The 22,559-nt window shown below is 38.8% G+C and overlaps 1 protein-coding gene across 1 annotated transcript; it reads left to right on the forward strand.

The window, feature by feature from the left end:
* Window positions 1-2,523: 2,523 nt before the first annotated feature.
* On the forward strand, window positions 2,524-22,492 carry SFT2D1 (SFT2 domain containing 1). Its single transcript, XM_051811173.1, has 8 exons — window positions 2,524-2,729; window positions 9,053-9,139; window positions 11,541-11,623; window positions 15,024-15,105; window positions 17,501-17,536; window positions 18,299-18,357; window positions 19,707-19,736; window positions 21,807-22,492. The coding sequence occupies exons 1-8, from the start codon at window positions 2,667-2,669 to the stop codon at window positions 21,844-21,846; spliced, it is 480 nt and encodes a 159-aa protein (XP_051667133.1). The 5' UTR covers window positions 2,524-2,666; the 3' UTR covers window positions 21,847-22,492.
* The last annotated feature ends 67 nt before the right edge of the window (window positions 22,493-22,559 follow it).

The raw sequence follows: 22,559 nt of genomic DNA on the forward strand, positions 1-22,559 counted from the left end.
AGGGCTTGCACACCTTTAGTTTTAGGGGGGATCCCAAAGATTTCAGCTGCAGATTATGTGTCACTTGAGAGGAGGTGGGGAAGAGACTGCCATGCTCTGACAGGTTTGTTGTTATGCCACCATTTCCAGTGGAAGCATGAGCCCACAACATTTCTATGGAACAGAGGAACTAGTAAAAGTAAACTATGGCAGGTAACTTTTGCCATCCCTCTGCCCAAGCAAATATCAGTGAAGCAAACAAAACTCCCAGCGTTATGCAGCCACGGTGCAGGACACAAAGTAAGCTGGATGCTGTACTTATAAGGTCTTACTGACCATCTCCCGAGGCACCTGAAGCATCAGGAAGTTCTCCCTCCTTCTCCATTCAGTTCAAAACCAACAAAACTACCTTCTGCTCCCACCAGCTAAGGTCTGCTCCACAGGTCCAAGTGCCTTGTGCTTTCAGCTGTTCTGGTTCTGTAGAAGTAAATGGGTCGTAGGGGAGAGAGCTTTCTGGGGTTTGAGCTGTATGGATGTAATCTGCCAGGCCCTGTTGTGTCGAATTCTTTGAAGTTTCACTTCTCCTCTTCCTCACAGGGCAGAGATGGGGCTGTCCTAGTACACCCACCGATCTGCAGAAAATGGTGTCCTCGGGAAGCTGGGAGCTGTGGGAAGGCAGCCACTGCCTTGGCTTCTCCTTCCAGGACAGGCAGGCATGTTTTCCTCTCATCTGTGGGGTCCTCTGACAAAGAAGGGAGGCCTTGAAGAGGCAGAAGGAGAGAGGAATGACTCCATCAATGTAGTCACTGGCAGGGTCCTCCAGGAAGCAGTTCTTAGTCTGGGATAGCGAGAACAGGGCATGGGAATAGCAGCTCCTGCCAGCCATGAGTTCCCTTCAGAGCCACCACCAAATGACACGCCCATGTTGACACCTTTGGGCCAGCAGCAGAGGAGGAGAAGGTCACCAAAGACCTTTGCTCATCACCTCCTGCTCCTGTCAACTGCAAAGCACCCAAGGCACCAAAGCCAAGCAGCTGGCAGCAAGTTCCATGACTAGCTGGGCCTCTCCGTGGGATCACTGGGCATGCCAGGTACCAGAAAGATGATTTTTTCCACACACATCCCACCGCCCCATATACCACAATTCCTTCTTACATTTTTCCTCCCTGTCTTGGAAGGTCATAGTCATGTTGTTCCCTTACACACAGTCCTCTCTGCTCAGGTCCTCACAAAGGTAAGGGCAATGCTGGCCAGCTCAGGAGAGTGACATTTTGCTGTTATTTGGCTATTTTTACACAGCCATGTCTGCAAGTGTTTCTCCTACTACGAATTTTGGCCTTAACCTAAAGCTTCCTGAGATGCCAATGGCCTGTCATCAGGCTGGAAATGTACAGTTTGTGTTCAAGTGTTTCACCTAAAAGTCAGGATTAAAAGGCAGATGGGAAACTTCCTAAGTGTGTGTGGGGAGGGGAGGTAGGGTGGGAGGGGAAGGTTTCTGTCCTGAAGAGCCTCATTAGGGGCTCTGCTGCCCTGGCTTTTATCAAGTTTCATTCACATAGCAGCAGGTTACACAGCCCTTATCACGCATCTTCCTCTTCTGCCCCACCCCACACTGCTGCCTGCTCTCACTGCAGCAGGCAGGGCACACCCTTCCATCCTTTTTCCCCAGCCACCAGCCTCATTCCCCCTGTAGAGCACTGAGGCCAAGGCTGCAGCGCTCATCTGAGAGCTGGTCACACAGCAGAGACACATGCAGGAATGGCCCCAGAGTGCATTCAGGGGCAGTAGGGAAGACTTATGTGGAATGATCGTGCTTGAGCACAGGGGGTGGAGGTTGAAGTGTTGCTCAGAATGAGCAAGCAAAGCCAAGACACAGGGCAGCATGATGGCCTTTGCCATATCCCTTCCTCCAGGGGCAGAGGTTAAGAGACTACACAGCGCCACACTGGAAATCTCTGGAAGAAGGCATTTACACTTAATCCTGTTTCTGCCCTACTCATTCCTAGCTGGAAAAGCACCTGGCTTGCTCACAGGTGGTGTGCAGGATGTCACAGGTGCCTCTAATTCAAGGAGGGGTGAGGCCGTTTGCCTCTACAACCTCTCTGGGCAATCTGGACAATGGATGGAGTCAGGTTATTTGCAGTGGTGCTGCCGACCACCAGGACACGACGCAACGGGCAGAAAAACTGATGCACACGAAGTTCCTCCTGAACATGAGGTGCCCTAACGCGGTCCTACCGGGGCCCCGAACACCCGCGGTGCTGTGTCCTATATATCTGTCCACAGGGCTTTATTTAACCATCAGCTCGCACCACCGCGCTCATGCAAGTCGCGCTGCCGTGCACACTGAGCACACCGATTCCGCGGGCAGAGATGACAGGCTGAAAAATCCCTTCTTCCTCCCCATCGCCTCTAGCGAGGACTGCACAGGCGCCCACCCGGCGCCGGCCGTGTCCCATGTCTGCCCCACGAGGGCGCCCGCCACAGGCGCCGGGATCCCCCCTCCGCAGGGCCACCGCCCCAGCGCGCAGGCGCGGCCCGAGCCACGGCCGCGGGGGGCGCGTCACTTCCAGGCTGGGCCGGGGCCCGGCGGTGGAGCCGCTCCCGTCCCGTCCCGTCCCGTCCCGTCCCGTCCCGTCCCGTTCCCCGGCGCGGCCCGGCCCGGCCCGGCCGGAGGGAGGGCCGGCATGGAGAAGCTGCGGCGGGTGCTGGCCGGGCAGGACGACGAGGAGCAGGGACTGACGGCGCAGGTACCGCCCGGGAGGGCCTGTCTTCCCTCCTCCTCCTCGAAGTTTGCTGCGTGCGCCGAGGGATGAGGGTTATGGGCACCAGACACTGTCCGGTGTATGAGTTTTGGCATATTCTTGTTGTGTGAAGCTTTTTGCTCTGTTGGTGGCTTGGGGTCATTTGGTTTTATTTGTCATTTAATTTACAAGCAGGGTCTCCTTGTGTCATGTGTGCTCTTCCTACTGCCTGGCCTTGGTACTTGATCAGTCAAACAACAGGTTTTCTTTCTAAAGAAAGGTTTGCTTGTGCTCTAGGGCGACCCTGCTTAAGCATGGGGTTTGGACCAAATGGCCGCCCACTGTAGTCCCTTCCAACCTGACCAGTTCTATGATTCTGTGTAAATTGCTTCTCAATTTCCTTGTGCCTTTGAATTTGCAAAAGCAAAGAAAGATTTTCTTTAGAGAAAGATAGTTTTGTGTATATTGTGCTGAAGTTACTTTTTTCGCCATACTCCTCAAGTACAACTTCATTTTTGTATTTCCTTCCCACTATCTTTCTTATCTCTTTGTTTCAGTTTTACTGCGCTTGAACACCATACATTCCTGAGAATTAATCTCTAGGCTGAAGCAAAACAGCATACTTACAAAGAACCATTTATTCTATCAGCTCCCTCTTAATCGGTGTGACTGCAGGTCAAAGTGCCCCACATCAAGGAATATCTTGATACTGGTTGCTGCAGGGTGCTGGAGCGCAGTGGAGGAAGCTGGAATGTAGAGCAGCCTGTGTCTGACTGCAACTAACAAACAGCCTGAGCATAGCTGGTATAATATTAGTCCTAGCAGCTTGCTGCTCACATGCTTCATTTGGTTTTGCACTGAATTGCTGCTGATCTTCGAGGTTTAAGAACTTGGCCTCTTTGCAACAATAAAGCAGCTAAATTTTGTCCACAGCTAATTCTGGAAGCAGTGCAGAATCTGCGCTTTCACGCCAGAACTGGCTCCCAGCATTTGGGAAGGATTCTTCACCTTCTGATCTTGTCTCAAGATTATCAAATAAAGACTTACATTTCCATTAATCTCACTTCAGTTCCAAGAGAATTAATCTGCCATCACTAGGCACATTTCACACGAGGCACATGATAGTGACACAGAGGTTTCCTTTACTTGATGCTGTGATGTTTAAAGCAATGATCAACAGATAAATGCCTACATCTCTAATACTTTTTATATTTGAAGTGTATATCCTGAGGAGAAAACTGAGCTAATAGTGTGTTACTTGTCAAATGTCAGTAATTAAACTATATGTGATTTCACTATTGCACGTAATGATATTGTTATAGCCAGAGAAGACTTTAAATAATAAAAGTGTGCCTATATTTAAAGCCTATCCAGTACATGATAGAAGAAAACATATAAATGTGTCTTTGGCACAGTGCAAAGGAGCTGCACGCTGAGATGAACCAGAAAGATCTTTAAAATAAATTAATACCCACTGAAGAAAAACAAAATCAAGTGCTTAGGTCAGGCAATTTCTCATCTGTAGGTTACTCTCAAAGTAGCGATGTGTTTGTAGAACACTGGAAATCAAGCCTTTTTTAGTGAGGAAATTCATACATGACATTCACTAAAGCTATAGCTGAATGGTGCTGACTATTTTTAAAGTGTGTGTATTAGAACAGAAAAGTTCTAATGCACCCATGAAGAGAAGAATACTTTTTAAGAGGTAAAGTTGTGAAAGAAAGTATAAGGTTATGCATTTTGTGTGTAAAATCTTCAACTGTTGTAATGATCTTTCTGGAACTGCGTCATGTGTTTGGTTAAAAACAATGGCCCCCTGATGTCAGCTAATGTCAATAGCTGACAGTTGTGTAATAGCTATCATATGGTTCATATCTATAGATATCTCTGTGTTTTTCTCCTTGATTTTTACAGAACCATTACCTTGAAGTCAGTAGTAATTCCTGCTAAGTAGACGTATATAACGAAACAACTGTGTTACGATTCACTGAAGTTGTTCTGTACTTTCTAAACCAACTCATTTCTTGCTGCAATTAGATCCATTACTCTAAATACGTTATGAAAAATGAATCAAAGGAATTCATTATCAAAAAGATCAATAATGAATTGTAAGTATACCAGTGTAATGATGTTGTCAGGGCAGCATTATGCTTTTTAGTTAATCAATACCAAAACTAAAATAAAATCAGTCCATGTGACACATTGGCTAAGTTTCATGTCAGCTGACAGCAGCTTAAAGCATTCAGTGAGATTTCAGCAAAGAGTAATAGACCAGATATTTACATTTCTTATATTTTACTCTCTACTGATGACATAAATACATATAAGGAAGTCTGTTAGGGAAAGATGAAAATATCTCTTTAAATATTTTTAAATTATTGCTTAGAAACTCAATTCTGCAAATTTACTCGACATTTGTTTGAATTTTCTCCACTGCTTGCATGTTCTTAAATTTACCATCAAGAAAAGATGTAATTGCTAACTTCTAGAATATTTCTTAAAACTTGTAAAATAAAATGTTTCTGCTTTTCGATTTGCCCACATGGAAAACTTTTATAAGATCATTAATATTTGGGGGGAGCTTAGGTAGATGTTCAGAACCACAGGAAATATTTTTGATTAAAGGCAGCCTTGCAGATTATTATTAATTTTGTTTATTGTGTGTCCGTTGCAAACTGTTCAGCAAAGATGGTGTTAACCATCACTTGCAGCTTGTCTATTGGACTACTGCAAGACTGTTCCTTATGATTCAGGAAGTCTCCGTTACAGATTCCAGTTTCCACTTAAGTTTCCTCTTAATTTCTGGATTGTATCATTTCTTTGATACAATATTAGCTTGAAATATCCTGTGAATAAAATCCTTGCGTCTTGCACAGGAGATTGGCAATAAAGTTTAGCTACAGAAAACTAAGGATTTCCATTTGTTGATTTCTGTTTCATTTTTCTTTTTCTTCTAAGAAATAAGCTGCTAAGCAGTACAGCAAGAGAGGTGTGTCTTACAGGAACTCCCTTGCCACCATTACTGTCTAGTTCTCCATATGAATCTTTCCCCAGATGTGGAACTTGCCTGGCAATTTTTTCAGTCCTTTAAGTAAAAGCTTCTGCTAATGCAAATATCATAGACTGCAATGCCAACTCTTTTTATCCGAAATCTGGAATTAGCTGTATGGTTTATGTCAGACACACAAAAAAATCCTAATCACCCTTGCGTTGTTTCCTGCTTATTTCCTACTTATTTGTAGGGTTCCGTTTCATAGTTTCTGAGAAACTAAGCTGTTACTTCAGAGTGTCTCATGGTCCCTCGTATAGACATTACTGCTTCTGCAGCATGTGTGGCAGAATAGACACATGCTGTGACAGGTCCTCAACTTTTACAGATTATAGCCTGGCATTTTAGCACAAGCTGATGTCTGTGGTTTATGTAGTTGAACTGTGTAGCTGTTACTCACCTTTTGCAGCAAGGTACTTCCCTATAGGGGTGGAAGAGGCATCCTGAAAAGATAATGAGTTCCATTGTTTCCATGAAACCTAAAAAGTATTAATCATAGAATTTCCTGAGTTGGAAGAGACCCACAAGGATCATTGAGTCCAACTTCTGGCCCTGCACAGGGCATCCCCAAGAATCACACCATGTGTCTGAGAGTACTGTCCAAACACATCTTGAATTCTGTCAGGCTTGGTGCCTTGATCACTTCCCTGGGGAGCCTGTTCCAGTGCCCAGCCACCCTCTGGGTGAAGAACCTTTTCCTAATATCCAGACTAAATCTCCCCTGAAACAACTTCAGGCCATTCCCTCGGGTCTTGTCACTGGACACCACAGAGGAGAGATCAGTGCCTGGCCCTCCTCTTCCCCTCACGAGGAAGCTGTAGACTGCAATGAAGTATGCCCTCAGACTCCTCTAAGAGATACTCTTAGGTATCAGGGACTAAGAAAATGCATTACCAGATCTCAAGTTTCAGAGTTTCAAACACTACATTATCTAGGTTCAGCTTCACAACATAAATGGTGACGGCATTGGGAATGGTTGGAGAATCAGCCTTCATTTTAATGCCAATTAATTTATTATTACAGAGAATGCTATGTTGTGGTGCTCTGGCAGCCCTCATGCCACAGCCCATCTTCCTGTAGTTCATGTGCATGTATTGTCAATCTAAGTTTTTAAGAAATCCATAAAATGTATGGAACTAGTTTTAAAATCATGTTTTAAATCTTGTGGCATTGTTTGCTTCAAGCCCTTGTGTGGTTCTCTTGTTTCTTGTGTTTGTATTTTTTTCAACTCATAACTCTTAGGGATTTAGATGAAGATAAAGCTGTTCACAAATTTATATGAAGAATGAAATTTCCTGTTAGTCATTTCAGTAGCACCGTAGATATTAAGATGAGAAGTAGAATATCAGTAAGTGTCAGCAATCTGCCTGATACACCTGAATAAATGATTTATCTTCATCCTTTCCATGTTTTCTAGGCAATCTGGAAAGTGTGTGTTGGGTTTACTGATAGTCTTGGCCTATCCACTATTCATTTCTGAGCAGGGATGGAAAGGATTTTTTACTCTTTTTTTCTGTGTGTGTGTGCGCGCGCGTGTGTGTGTGTGTGCGCGCATGCTTGTGATTAATAGGTGTAACTAAAAGTGTGATTGAAGTGGATATCTTCAGCTATGTCCTACCAGCTCTTCCTACACTTTGAACATGTGTAGGCATTCAGGATTGTGACTATCAAATATGATTTCAAATACTAAACCATCTTTCAGTTACTGTTTTTGTCTGTTTCTTTAATGCGTGCATAAGGATAAAGTGTTGGACCTAACAAGGTAAGCTACATCTTCTGACCTTTGGGAAGTTCTGTCTTAACTGCTGAACACAGAAAAAAGGAAACCAAACTCAGAACAACAGGGTATCCCAGCTCTGTGTCTGCTCAGACAGTAAGCCAGTGTAAAAGATTATTTTTACTACTCTTCTCCCCCTTCTTAAATAAATATTCAAAGTATTTATTTTATTAAGTAAGGTGGCTGATTTTTTTATAAAAGTTTATAAAGAAAATAGTCCAAGCTATTCCTTGTTGACATACCCTCAGATGATGATTCATCCCAGCACATATACGTGTGCTTGCGTGTAGAATATTTTTATTAAACTAGATATGGATTCTTCATTTGTACAGATGTGACATTGTTCTGAGTAGTAACCAAATTTCATTGCTTCACTTACCACTGTGTGAAAGAGAAATTTCTCCAGAGAGTAGGAGAAACATCATACTCATTGGCTGGGGAAGGCCTAACTTGTATATTTGGTTAATAAGACTTGATTAAAATATTTGTAGACTAGATAACAAGAGGGCAAGTTTGTTTGTGTCATCTGAACGAATAGGAAAGTTGGCTTTTTATAATCATCTCATGTAAGCTGAAGCAATGCTTCACTTAATAGGCCAGTTTAGAATAGGAAGTATATTTAATTGTAGTGACCTGGAATAAGCTGAAATACATTGTTCTTACAGCATGGGTGGGGAAGATGATCTGAGCATATCTAACAAGTCACTGCTGCTGAAGGGGACTGTTCTGCCAGCTCTGTGGCCATGTCTCTTTCTTTACATCAGCCCTGTGGCTTTTCTGACAGCTTGTAGAGCTGATTTGGCTCATTAGGACTAAGTCATCAGAATAGAAGACACACTAGTCCTCTTCCCACATTGTGAGTTTTGTCAGCTAGTTCAGCTCATTAGGGGGGTCTTAAAGGTTCTGGAGTCACTGCAGAAGGAGGAAGTAAAATAATCTCTTTCAGCAGGTTAACTGTCTGATTAACACAAGCTGTGTGTTAATCTGCCTACACCTTTACCCTGTAAGGAACAGTAACTGAAACAGAGTCATAATGCTTGCTGTGGATACTGGTAATAGTATGTACAAGGGATCCTCTCTAGTAACAGGAAAAGGTAGTAATGTTTATAGGAACCTACAATGCTGCACAAATAGATATATTCCACTGCAAATTGCTAGAAGGTTCATCCATTCTTTTACTTTGGTACAGTTGTGATAATTTTCACTTGAATGGTAAAAGAAAGTGTTTGAAAGTGGAGTTGTATTGCGTGAATGCCAGGATATACCTTCACGGGTTTTGTCCTTTTTGTTTGTTTTGGAAATATATTTCCAGACTGTTAATAAAATTTTGTAATATGAAAGAATTAATATGCAAGTGACTGTTCAGCAAGGTAAAATGATTGTTTCTGGCTAAAAAAATATTTTGTTTGAAATTAAGAACTTCAGCGGTAAAGGAAAAATTTCCTTTAGATTGTTCAAAACTGGATTTGTAATATCCTCTTTTTTTCCTGTCTTCCTATTAAGGTCCTTGATGCCTCAACACTCAGCTTTGGTACTCGAGTCAGATGGTTTGCCATATGCTTTGTTGCTGGCATCGTGTGCTCTTTTCTTGTAAGTAAAGAGTGTTTTTTTCCCTGTGCTTTAATACTGTTCTACAGTAGAGCCTCATTCATATTCACACTTTATATGTGGTTCTGTGTTTGCTTTATTCTGTATTCTAAACTTTGTATCCACAAATTTAACTGGACATTAAATGTATTATTGGCATGTAGGGCTGTTGCTCTCTGAATTATGATTTTGACGAGTTTTCTTCCACTCACAGCAGAGAGCATTATTATTGTAGCAGAATAGATTTTCTTACTAAACGGTTTGAAGACTGACAAAATGTAGATTTGTAACCCATCTCATTTTTATTCTCTTCAATAAAAGGGGAAAAGAGGTTAAGCTTGAAAGGTTTTTAAAGGATGAAGAAACCACAAGTGTAACCTACCACACTTAACAAATCAATAGGTGATGACTGTGATACTAATTGACATTTGAAAAACCTGCTGCATTCCTGGTGTTATTAGAGTCAGCAAATCATTTATTCATTCGTGAACTTGAGGGGCTGGCAGGAGTCTGAAGCCTGCAGTTAAAAGTTGAGATCTGTTAATTGTTTCGGTTAATCAAAATCTGCTGGAAGTTTTCAGCTGCATGGGAAGTCCCAGAAGCCGGTGAAAAAACAATTGATGCTCTTACCTGTGAGAGGTTTTATTTAAATAGTAATCAGATCAATAAAGGAAATAGAGAGTGGTATTCTCCGTATTGATATCTCTGCCAAGTACAGTGACATCTCTAGCTAGATACTTGTGTTGGAGAGGGAGCAAGTTCTAGGGAGGGAGCTCAAGATTGGATGGGAATAACCCTTTTTTAGGTTTGGTTGACTCCCTGTGCCTGACATTCTCCCCCCCCGATATTTAACCAGTATAATCACAAATTTTACTACACATCACCTTTGTGCTTTAACATCTATTTCTGGGCATGTTAACATCACTGATTTTGCTGCTATTTTTTTTTTAGTATTTAAACTTTATGTCTATTCTGTATCATATGGTGTAATACTATGAAACAACAGATAAAAGGCTTTTAGATCTTGGTTTCTTAAAGCTTCCTTGAATTATCTTGAACTTTTAATAAGAGTCAAAACTCTGAGCAGTGTGTTTGTGAAGCTCACATCTTGTAGAATTTAGCTTCCTAGCTAAGTTTTGCCATGTAAGAGAGAGCTGGCAACTCGGCTGCCTTCTTATTCGGATTATGGACCTTTTGGTAGATTTATTAAGTTCTTGGCTGATGAAAATTGAAGGTGGTGTTTTTTCTTTAATCAAGTCTTTGCAAAGTGTCTGTTGCTTTCACTGTAGAATACAGTTACACTCTTTTCTTTCAGCTTTCCATAGCTGCTTCTACTGTGCAAACTGACACCATGGATTTGCACTGAAATAGCAATTGGGTAGAATATAGTTGCTTTTTTTCTTTCTTTTTTTTTTTCCCCAGGACACAGTGTCCACATCACATCTTGTTTTGCTTCTAGCTTAGGCTCCATTTAGGCTCTAACAGGCTCAGAAAATTGGGGCTGTTCAGCCTGGAGAAGAGAAGGTTGTATGGAGACCTCATAGCAGTATCTGAAAGGGGCCTGCAAGGAAGTTAGGGAGGGACTCTTTGTCAAGAACTGTAGTGATACAAAAAGGAGTAATGGGTATAAACAGAAAGTGGGGACATTTAGGTTAGATATATGGAAGAAATTCTTTACTGTGAAGTGCTGGAACAGGTTGCCCAGGGAAGTGGTGGATGCCACATCCCTGGCAGTGTTCAAGGCCAGGTTGGACAAGGCATTGAGCAACTCGGTCTAGTGGAAGGTGTCCCTGCCCATGGCAGGGGGGTTGGAACTAGATGATCTTTAAGGTCCCTTATAATGCCAAACATTCTATGATTCCATTTCTCTCTGCTCATCATAGGTAACTGTGATCAGCAGAAGGGTTTGGATTTTTTCGTGTTTAGTGGAAATAAGAAATGTCTGGAAGTAAGAGTTCTAAAATATTTCTAATCAGCCTTAGTGCATATTAAACTGCAAAACCAGATGGTTGATTGGAGGAGAAAGGAGATGAATATTAGTGTGGTTTTAAGACAGTTTATCCTTTGTGTGTGGAGGTGCAGGATGTACAGTGGGGCATTGTAACAAAACTGAAAGTGCAGTAAATAAATATAAACAGTACAAATAAATGTGTTAAACAATATAAACAAATATTGCCTAGTTGTAAAGATACTGTGAAATACAGTAAACCAACACACTGTTTTGCCAGCAGGTGGCAATAGAAGTATGCTGAGTAGTGACTGCTGCAACTCTGACAGCAGGGTACTTTGCTATTGTTATGTCAGAATGATGCTCTTCATAGCATGAAAATATATTCATAGACTATAAAATCTAAATAAATTGAATTAACTAATTGCAAACATACAAATAACTTATCTTTTATAGGGAACAGCATTGCTATGGCTCCCAAAGGGGATCAAACTTTTTGCAGTGTTCTACACCCTGGGAAATATTGCTGCGTTAGCCAGGTACGATTTCTTAGTTATGGTTATTAGAAGAGTACCCTCCTTTTCATCTACATTTCCATTTGCTTTTGCTCTAGAATGGTGTTTATGTTGTATATAAACAATACTGTTTTCATATTGAAATGATAATAACATAAAAACTTGTTTATTTAACAGTTTTAACACGGTCATAATTGTTGCATATCAGTTATCTTACGTGCTTGTTTTGTGGACACATCACAACTGCTATCTGAAGTATGAGTAACAAATTGCTCGTTGAATGTTTTGTACTTTTTACAGCTAAATCCTTCTGCCAGGTACAGAAGTACCTCAGTTTCAGGGGCAGGTGGTAGTCTCCATACTGTGTGGATGCTTTCTTACTGGAAGGAGCTTTTTGCTTTTAGCAGAGCGGTCATCCTGCTTCTCTCTCAAGAGAAAATTCTTTGAAAAAGGAGATGTTCAGGAAATCCTTGTTTTGACTGTAAGGGCAAAAGCAGAACCTAAAAATCATTCACAGTGTATTTTTAAACTGTTTGATTCTTGGAAGTATTCCACATAACAGTCTTAAAAGATTTGCAGAAGGGAACTCTTAGGATCAAAAACTTTTCTTTCACGGTTTGAAAGACATGTAAGAAACAGTGTCCATGAAGTATTTTCAGTTTCTCTTTGTCCTCCTTCTCTTATGATCTTAGTGTAGTTGATGCATGGTCATGGGACTCAAATGCCATTGAGTCTGGTCTTGACTTTCATGGACTATATTACTTTAGTCAAGTGACTTAATTCTTGAATCAAAGCATTGTTAATCTGTTAAAACTCTGGTCATGTGACATTAACGTTTGAGAAATGTGAAGGTGTACTGCTTTTCCTCAACAAATTTGTTAGGAGCCAAAAATTTCTATACTGAAATTGAATCTCATTTGTAGAACTACTCCATCTCATACTAAAACAAGACAAAAAATTAATACTGGAGGTAGGCAGTGCTGAGTGTTTCCCTTTCTCTCCCTTACCTTACTCTTTGTTGTTGGTTTGGGATGTTTTGTTTCGTTTTTACCTAGTACTTTGCATGTGTTTTCACTGCTTCAAATTAGAATTTTAGAAACTTGGTACTAATCAAGTCTAATTAAGAGGAAAGTTTTTACAGACTGTTGTTTCTTTTAGGAGAATGCTGAAAAACTTTAGTCTGGACACCAACTAAAGTTAGAAGAAAAGAGAGGCCCCCCATTTCCTCCAGTAGTCCTTTCAGATATAAACAACAGGCAACTGTGTTCTATGAACAGTAGGAAATGACAATAGAATCCCAAACTGACAAGCAGATTTAAACTTTTTCAGGCTTGTTCGCAAGTCTGTATTTAAAACAAAATGCAGTTACCAGTCCTATTAGCCTGTTTATTCTTCTCTAGCCTGTTTTTACTATAATTTTCTAGCCATGAACATGATAACAATGATACTTGATATTCTCTGGGATGATGAGTGTATCTCTTACAGAATGTGTTGTATCTAAGAAAAATATCCTGTTTAAGTGCAGGACCTCTAGAATTGTTTTTCAGCCTTTCTCTTTTTCTCCCTATGGAATCTCCTCTCTGGAGAACATCTTGTGATGTCTGTCTTTCAATGCTCATCAGATTACAAACAACCCATTTTGCTTTCTATATTTTCTTCTGCCTACTTTACGTGGCCTAAATTTCACTCCTTTTTACCACCATATTTTCATATTCCCTATCCTTCCACTAGCTAACTAATTTTTTCTTCTAGTTCTTCAGATCCCCTTTTTTTTGTCTTAATTTAATTTTATGGCTCAGCAGACAAGATGAAAAAATACTAAGAAAAAGTTAGTTTGGATTGCAGTGAATTTAAAACTTTTTTCCTATTGAATTGTGAAAACATTTTTCCCATTTAATACGGACTTTTGAGGTCTGTCTACACAACTTAAGAAAAAAGTGAAGAGAAGGGGTTGTATGCATGAAGTTGCTGGTAGGGGAACATCTGGGTGTGGAAGATTGAGTTCTATTTACTGCTTGGGATGTGGATTCCCATATTTCTTCTGTCTTAGAAGGAGGAAGGAGGAACCTCTATCGAACTCTTCCCTGCTACTGATTGTTTAATTTCATATAAATAACTGTTAACTAGAAAAGGTGTTAAACTAGGTTTTCTACTCTCTAGTAAAGCATTCAGAGCACCATAAGATTACAGGCATTCTAATTCTCTCACTAAATTGTTGCGTTTTCTACAAAGGAAAATGACTTCAATGTCAGGGAACAAAGAGACTCATCTCAGAATATTTGAAGCCAGAGAATTACTCCTGTGGTTGTGAGTTCTTAGTTCAGATGGCATTTCTTTGCATGAACCGCATAGTGTTGCTGATGGTTTTTGTTCTCCCTTCAAGTAAACTACGGAGTAGAAAAAAGCAGGAGGATTAGTAAAAACTACTGAACTTTTTCTTTCCTTTTTGCTTGCTGAGTTTGACCAAAAAGTTAGAGCTTTCCTGTAATCTTGATTGTACCTACTTGCATGCTGTCTGGGTAAAAAAGTTTATTGTTAAGCAGAAATTTTCTGCAGAAGTTTGGTCTTTGTAATCTTTACGTTATTTTGACAAGTCAGTTCTTAAAACAGCTTCAACATGAAATTCACTAAACTTCACTTTGATAACCCTCTGCTGTACTTACAGCATAATGGGTTTTTTTGTAAAAAAGCCTTTAGTTGTTGTTGTTCCTCTAACCACTGTACTTGTTCCCATTCTCTTGGATATGATCTTCATTTTCTTTTGTAGAGTTGAGTTTTGTCATCTTTTTTTTTTTCTTATATATTATGGTGCTTGTCATCTTAAAATAACAGTCAAAACATCTTGGACTACCCACACATTTCTAAATTAATGTAGGGCTACTTACAGTCATTGTTCAATCTCCTCCCTTTTTGTGTCTCTAACATGATTTAAATTTACCTATAACTGCACTGCTTTCTTCATTGTCTTTATTTATTTATAAATGGCATTCAACATCATCAAACATTATTAGAAATGTGCTTTTTTCTTGGATGATGAAAGAGTTCATGAAAACCGATCGGCTTCTACTCTTCTGTTATTCCTTAAGTATATCCTTGTCACACCCTCTGTCCTGGGTGTTCTCTGACCTCAGCCAACGTAATAGTGTTCTTGTATTTGCCTATTACTTTTTTTTACTATGTTAATGGTTTGGAAATAATTTTGTGACCAAGGGGGAGTCTAACTGCTTCCAGGGCTAAATTCATGAAGTATTTCACCTTCTGTTCTAGTGAGTTTCTGTTGCTAAACACTGAAATACCTTTTTTTTTTTTTCTAGAGCCTTTGAATTCATCTAACTGTCAGAAAACTGGTTAATTACCCACTGCCTTTTACAAAGAGTTATTTGAAAGTGATTTAACATTGTTTTGTTTTTTTCTTTCCTATTAGTACATGTTTCCTGATGGGGCCACTGAAGCAATTGAAAGCAATGTTTGATCCAAAACGACTAATAGCTACAATTGTGATGTTGGTAAATATACTGTCTTTATTTCCTTTTATTAAAAAGTTTTCCTTTAGCCTCAAAGCTAAATTTGAGGCTTTTCTAAAGGGAGATTATTTCTTTGTACTGAGAAATAACAGTCAAGCTGTTTAGCTCTGTATGTCATAGAGATTATCTAGCTCCTTTCTATCAGCCTGTGTTTTTGTTGCTTTTGGGTTTTTTTTAATTAATCATTTGGAGTGACATGTTCTTTTTACTGAATAATTCTTACTAAATGCTAATAGTAGGTTGATTATTTTTAATTTATTTTCTAAAATATTTTCTTCAAGAACAAGGCAAGAGAGAGACTTTAGCTACTGTGAAAAGTCAGTGGTCACCAAGTGTAGCTTGACAGTTGTTTGTTGGCTGCAGCTCTGTCTGTAAAGGTTAGTGGTTCAGCACTTTCAAAGCAATAGAGAAAAATAATTTATTTCCCTCAAAGTGTGGGAAGTCACGTGTTCAGCTTCGTGATTCTTCATTGTGATATCTTTGGCTCCTTTACTTCCATGACCATCGTTTCTTCTTCCAGGGGGATGGAAAAAACCCCCCATCTCCAATATCAGAATTCCTATCCCATAGCTCTATATTAGGTACTTCAACTTTCTGCCCTTGCTGCTCCTCTGTTTTGTATTTCATCTCTTTCCTGTTCCTCCCTGATTTGTTTCAACTGTTATTTTTTAAATGTAGTTGTCTATTCCTATTCTCCCTATCATATAACTTTTTTTCTACTTGATTAGAGCTGATGTGGGTGCAAAATTTTTTCTGGATGTCTGTCATATGGATTGTATGGTTTTCCTCTCACACACCCACTTTAAAAAAAAAAAAAAAAGTTATAATCTTATTTAGGAAGCTCGTGTTTGCCCATATCTTTTGGGAAAGTCACTTGATCCTTAGCTTGGACTCCAAGCTTTTTTCAAGAGATTTGTTTGGTTTGGTTTTTTTTTTGTTTTGTTTTGCCATCTTTTACAACCAAGTTACAAGTCCTAGGGAAGCTATGTTTTGTAGGTCTGCAGTAAAAATGTCCAAGGTTATCTCCAGTTTTCTAGAGTCTGTGTTTGCTGAGTATGAATTCTGCAACACTTTACAGCTGTGGGCTTTTTCTGGTGAAACTGAGAGCCTAAGCCAGACCCTTAAAACAGCAGGCACAAAAATCATTTTACTCTGATGATCCTATTATCCACCATGCTCAGGCATGGTGACAAAATAACTTGCTTTGAAGGCTGTAGAAACAATACACATCAGGGAAATGGAAAGAGAACAGATAGTAGTGAAAACATCACAGACCTACCTACCTGTGCAAAGGCGCTACCAAAAAGTTTGGGAAGAGAACGAAAGGTTTTACTGAATAGTGATCATGAACACTGGATGAGAGCTAAGACGGTTATGATGGAAAATTTCAGTAAAACAGAGAAGAACTGGAAAACTTATAAAGTTTTGAAAACTTTGGATGTATTTGACTGTTTTAATCCCCATCCTAACACAAAGCTAGAATTGTAGGCAGTTCAGGAGTCACAAACATATTTGGAAAATTTCAAGAGTCTGTTCTTTTTCTTTCAATAAAACACCAACAAATTTTTTTCAGTGAAAACTAATTTAGAGGTTTTTTTCTGTTTTCTACTATGTGTAATGACAAGTGGAGGAAGCCAGATGAGATTTAGTGGAAAAGTTCAAAGTGATGATTAAGCTTGCACGAATGGTGTGATTACTTGGCATAGTAAACCAAATATATCATTGTAATGTTCCATCAGAAGTATATAAGTACCTTGAACAAAGCTTCACGTGAGCGTTTTCACTGTATCTGAGGCAGCTGCTCCCTAGTGGGCTCTTCATTACTGTCAGAAGATAAAAAAGCACTGGCAGATGAAGTATAGCCTCTGTTTGCCAGATACCGTAATGGTGAATGGATGTTTTTAATACTGGATTGTAGTGAGGCACATACCTTTCTTGTCAGAAATGGTTGTTACAAATACTAGATTCAGAATGATAGTATGTACTGAAATAATAGAGTAGCAGTTCCCAGACTGGTTGCTTTCAATCAAGCTTTCTCATCTAACCCCACCTCTTAACAGACCTACACATAAGGCTACACACACCTGGTTATACTGCTCTTGGTTCTTGAAGTCAATTTCTTCCACCTCTTTCTTCCAAGACTCGTCCCACCTTTCTGGCCACGCATATCTCATATTGTGCTTTGGAAAACATCACTTGACGTGGAGTTCAGCATGACAGTCACTGTGTCTCAGGCCTTGGCTCTGCATGTTTCATAAATCAATTCTGAAAATGCTGGTTGCCCATTGAAAACATGAAAACAGTTACTGTATTTGCTCTGTTGTGTATTTGAGTATTCATTCTGGGTTTTTTTGTCTCTCCTTTCATCTCACCCCAGCTTTGCCTAGTATTGACTCTTTGTGCTGTATTCTGGGTAAGTGAGAACACTTTATTCCTCTAAGAAGCAATCCAGCTTCGTTAGTTTATTAATTGTATCGTGGCTTTAAGATACAGTTCAGTTGTGGAGGAAAGATGAGCTTTGTGTGTGGTGTTTCTGTTGTCAGGTGCAGTTGAGCTTAGGTGGAGTGATGAGCCTGCTGGCTGTAAAGCAAACGCACATTTCCACCTGCTTGTGATGTAGATGAGACTACAAAATCTAGAGCTTCAGGTTCAGTCTGCAGACCTCTGGAATAAAAACTAAGAAAAGCAAGTTAAAATATTGTTTCATTTTAGTGATGTCAGAAAATATCAGAGAATATGTAGTGGTCTTCAGAAGCCATGGATACAGAATATTAAGCTAATTAAGACAATGGAAAAGAAACAGAACAAGTACTTTCAAGCATTTTGATTGGAAACTGGCTGTACCTACATTCCATAGAAGTAAATATGTTGCTGGACATATTCATATGGAATGAACTTCCATGTTTGCAGAAGTACAATCTCATGAGAGAGTGGTAGCACTGATGCTGTTAAGTATTTTCAAAGCTAGAAAATGTTTTCATAGCATGATGCTAATGAAGTGATGGATAAAACAAATGGAAAGTTGTTAGAAAGAAAAGAAGTAGCAAATTAAGTTATGAAGATTTAGGCATTGTCAGCTAACTCAATTTTTGATTGAACAGACTGTTCCAATTGTTTACCATATAGAATGGTGCTAAATGATCTAACTTGCCATATTTGCTTCATTTTTACTTAGTGGAACAAAAAAGGTTTGGCGATGTTATTCTGCATATTGCAGTTTTTGGCAATGACCTGGTAAGATTCTTAAAATTCCTTTTCATTTCTTCTTCCTGCTCCTACACCCGCATGATTATAAACCTATATATATGCTTCACATGTAAGTGTGCCCAAATGCCAGCCTCAATCTGTTCTTCTAAGATAGGTTGTGTAACTCCAGCAAAATCTATATTCAATCGTCTTACAAAAATGGCAATTTTAAGTATATTCTGCAACGTGTGAACTTATCTGAAGCCTTATAAAAGGAATATATATGCAAAAAGATTCTCATGCCTTTTCTGTATTGTGAAAGTAACAGTATAATCATATGTTCTGTGCATCTCTCTCTTTTTTTGAGTTCTAACTATTTTTTCATTTTTGAAGTGAAAGAAACTAAACAACATTTTCATAGGGTATGTCGTGTCCCAAGAATACACAGCAGCACTGGGTAAAGAGGGGGTGAATTTAGTGCAGCAGGTACTATGATGACCATCCAAATGCGCTCAGGGGCAAAGACTTGGCAATGCATGAGTGCAGGTGAATGCCTGAAATCCTGGCAGAAGTTTTGGAAGTTACTCCTTTCTCCATAGAGATACATACTTTGTCTCCTTGTCCCAGGGGAATTACTTGGTGCTAACTCTCAGGCAACCCAAGGTGACCGCAGTTCTTGTTTGAACTTGCCCTGAATACACAGAGTCTATACTGAACTTGGGTTTGAGGACAAGTAACCATTTGTTCAGGATAGGGACTGCTGGGCATTGTGCTGTGCCCAGGCAAATGCTTGGTATTGGACAGAGGAAAGACTACTAACTCAGACTGTGTTCTGCATTTGTTAAGTGTCCTACACTTTGATCAGGCTGGGCATGAGAACAAAACACCACCTGGAAGCTTGTGAGAAGCGAGTTTCAGGGGACAACAGAATTATCAGCTGTTTGTGTGTCACAGTTGTGGCATATTGTTCATACTACAGCATATACCTGTATTTAGAGTTACATAAATATTACATGTATATTTGCATAGTAAGTTAGATTCTCTTTTAAGCTGGAAAAAAGTTGTCTATATCATCTTGAATACAGTTTTTCCAGAAGCATTCCTTTTTGGTCTGCTCATAGTAAATCTTGGCTTTTTAAGTTCATGTGCATTAGTAAATATGAACTACATTAAAAAAAAAAGCCAAGGAGAAGTAAACCACCAAGTCCTTGTCAATATGTTTAGTTCTTATCCAACGTGTAATCTTTTCTCAGGTAAGCATTAAATTGAATAGGTAATCTGGTTTAAAGTTGTGTTACAACAGGTTGCTTTTATTAATGCTGGACTATAGTGAAATAATTTAGTTCAAGGAGATACATAAACACTCTGCAAATATACTTTTTTCCTCTTTTTTGCAGGTATAGTCTGTCTTATATTCCTTTTGCAAGGTGAGTCTGCATAATAATTTTCATCTTAACAAAAGTCAGTTACCTTTATGCTGGGGAGTAAGTATGTGAGAAGAACATAACATCCTTCCTTTCCTTTTAATTTTTGGAAAATGACATAGCTGAACTCGAAACTAATGCTTAATATAAGCTTTAAATACAAATAAAGTGCACAGTAATTATCTTTGATAAATTTCTCTCTAGTTTTCATCACTGAAAATAAATCAAGGTTCTGTTTAAATTCTCCAGTGATTTAAAAATACAGTGATACAATAGTGACTTTTTTGGTATTAAAATTAAAGTTAACTTACAGATCTATTAAAGTTAACTTACAGATCTGAGGGCTTAGTTAAAAGCAAATGAACAACATCCTTTCAGCTGCTTAGTCTATTTCTGAATTCGTCCATCATTTTTGGGAGAGGCAAAGGCAATGCTTTGTGTTAATTTCCATTTTGGCAAGCTTCTCTTTGTTTTCACTCTCATGTACAAAAAGGGAATGAAGGCTAGCCAAACACAAAGTGAAAACACATGCAAGCAATCCAATATAAGAATCTATTTTTTCTGTAACGATTCATGAAAAATGCAGTTTGGTTTTTCAACAGTGTGTTTTTAAAAAAACAAACCAACAAGTTTTTTTAAAGCTTCAGATTTCATCTAGGAAGGACTTTTAGTAGTTGATAGTTACAGTGGATAAAATACTTTACCTGAACTTAGGCTTCAAATTGTTGTCTTCCTATTTCTGACAATCCAAGCTAACCCATTCAGAAGTAGTGTTCTGAATTCTTGTAGTTCCAGTAGATAGGAGACAGTCTCAGTAGGCTCCTTCCTTTTTTTTTTTTTTTTTAATCTGCTCTTTAGAGAAACCAAGTTGAGCTTCCAGTCACTGTTTCTTTTTTTTTTCCCCTACCAATAGTACTTTTAAGTTCTGGGCAGAAAAAGATTAGGTTATATACATCAGTTAATTTCTCTGGTTTTATTTATCTGTTAGATTTTATGAGCCAAAGAATTGAATTTTATACAGACTGCTTTTAGTAATTTAGTGAATTCTTTAAGGATTATTGAGTTATTTGCTTATGTGGAATGCTATCATAAATTTCTTGTATAGGCTGCTTTTCCTACAGAAACAGTGCTCTAAATCTAAACTATGTTAAGAAAACAGTATTATGTCATTTGTTTAAAGTATGTATTTACCTTGAATTCAACAAAATCATCATTCCTTGGTTTATTAATGGTTTACTCTTAAAAACAATTTACTTGTTCATGGGTTTGTTGGGGGGGTTTGTTGGTTTATGTTTGTTTTTTTTTAGTTAGTTGTGGCTCTGGCAAAAAAAAAGCCCCCCAAACCAAACCCAAATGAAAACAACAACAAATGCAACAAAACCAAAACCCATACCTACAGTGACTTTAAAGAGTCATGATGGTATATTTCTTCATTTTTCAGCCAACTAACAACAGAATACAAATTCCACTCCTTAGCAAGTTGTTACTTTTCTGAGAAAATGAAAAATAAATGAGACTTAAGTGAGTCATCTAACAGTCAGAAAACAGCTTATTTTCAATTAAAAAAATACAGCCTTTCAGATCTTTCAAACCTTAAGGCTGCACCAGCTCTCCATCCTACACTGCCAGTACCTGCCTGCACTTTAAACCCTTCAGCCTGTGCTTTATTTCCTGTGCTGTGATGGTCTAACTCTAGTGTGGTTTGGACTCACAGCACCTGTGTCTCACTGACTGGATTTGGTGCATTCCTCAGCCATGCCCTTGCTGGCCAGCCTTTGTGAAATAAGGCTCTGACCTTTGCTAAGCCTCCAAGTGTGCTGCAGAGCAGTTCTTAACACTGTGTCTGCATTTTAGCATGTGCTGGAATATAAACAGCATGGGAGACCTGTGTTTCAGATTTGGCTTGAGCCTTTGCTTTGGTCGCTTCCATAGAGGTAGTCACACACAGATCCTGCATTTAATAAACTCTTAGTATTTGTCTTTAGTTTCTGTCATATTTTAATTTAAATATGTGATGGTTGAGATGTCTATAAAGAAAATAACAAATAACTGATTTTTTTTTTCTTTTTAAAGGGATGCTGTGATTAAATGCTTCTCATCCTGTCTAGGGTAAATTATAATCAGGAACCACTGTCCACTTTAAAAGCCAACTGTAAATTTTGCTCAGAAAACTATACTTTTCCACTCCTGAAATAACCAGTAACAATTTAGTATTTTCCTTGCCTTTTGCATTTGGGACATTAAATAATTTTTATTAGAAAGAGTTTTAAAAATAAATTTGGTGAATTGTTTGTGTTTACTCTGAAACTTCCAGGCTTTTTTTTTAACAAAAAAGTACATTGAAATACTTAATGCAGAGTAGTCTTAAAACTACTTTGCATCCAGTAACAGTTTATTCCTCAGTGGAGGCAAGCCACTATGATCTGGGTAGTATGCATAAAGATTTCATTTACAGTTCTGTCTAAAATTTGCAAGGTGCCATTCATGTTTGTACATTATCCATTGTATGTTTTCCTAGAGTTTTATAAACATTGTAAAGATTTGGTAAGTTATAATTAACTTCTCATTGGAAATGTTCTATACATGTGCCTTGTGGAAAAAGCCTAATATGTGAAAGATCTGTTTAATGCTTGTTGGATTTTATTGAAAACCTGTATTTTAAATGATTTTTTAAACTTTCGTACTTAAATACTTTTTACTAAAAGAACTTATGGCAAATGCATAAATGAGACTTGTGAAATAAATTCATTTTAAAGGTGCCTAACATATTTTTCTTTAGGAATCAGCTACAGAGGCTGCAAATTTCAGCATTACACTTGAATAAGT

The sequence above is a fragment of the Manacus candei genome, unplaced genomic scaffold (genome assembly GCF_025592945.1).
Source record: "Manacus candei isolate 608988 ecotype Guabito, Panama unplaced genomic scaffold, ASM2559294v1 h1tg000081l, whole genome shotgun sequence".
Classification (NCBI taxonomy): domain Eukaryota; kingdom Metazoa; phylum Chordata; class Aves; order Passeriformes; family Pipridae; genus Manacus; species Manacus candei.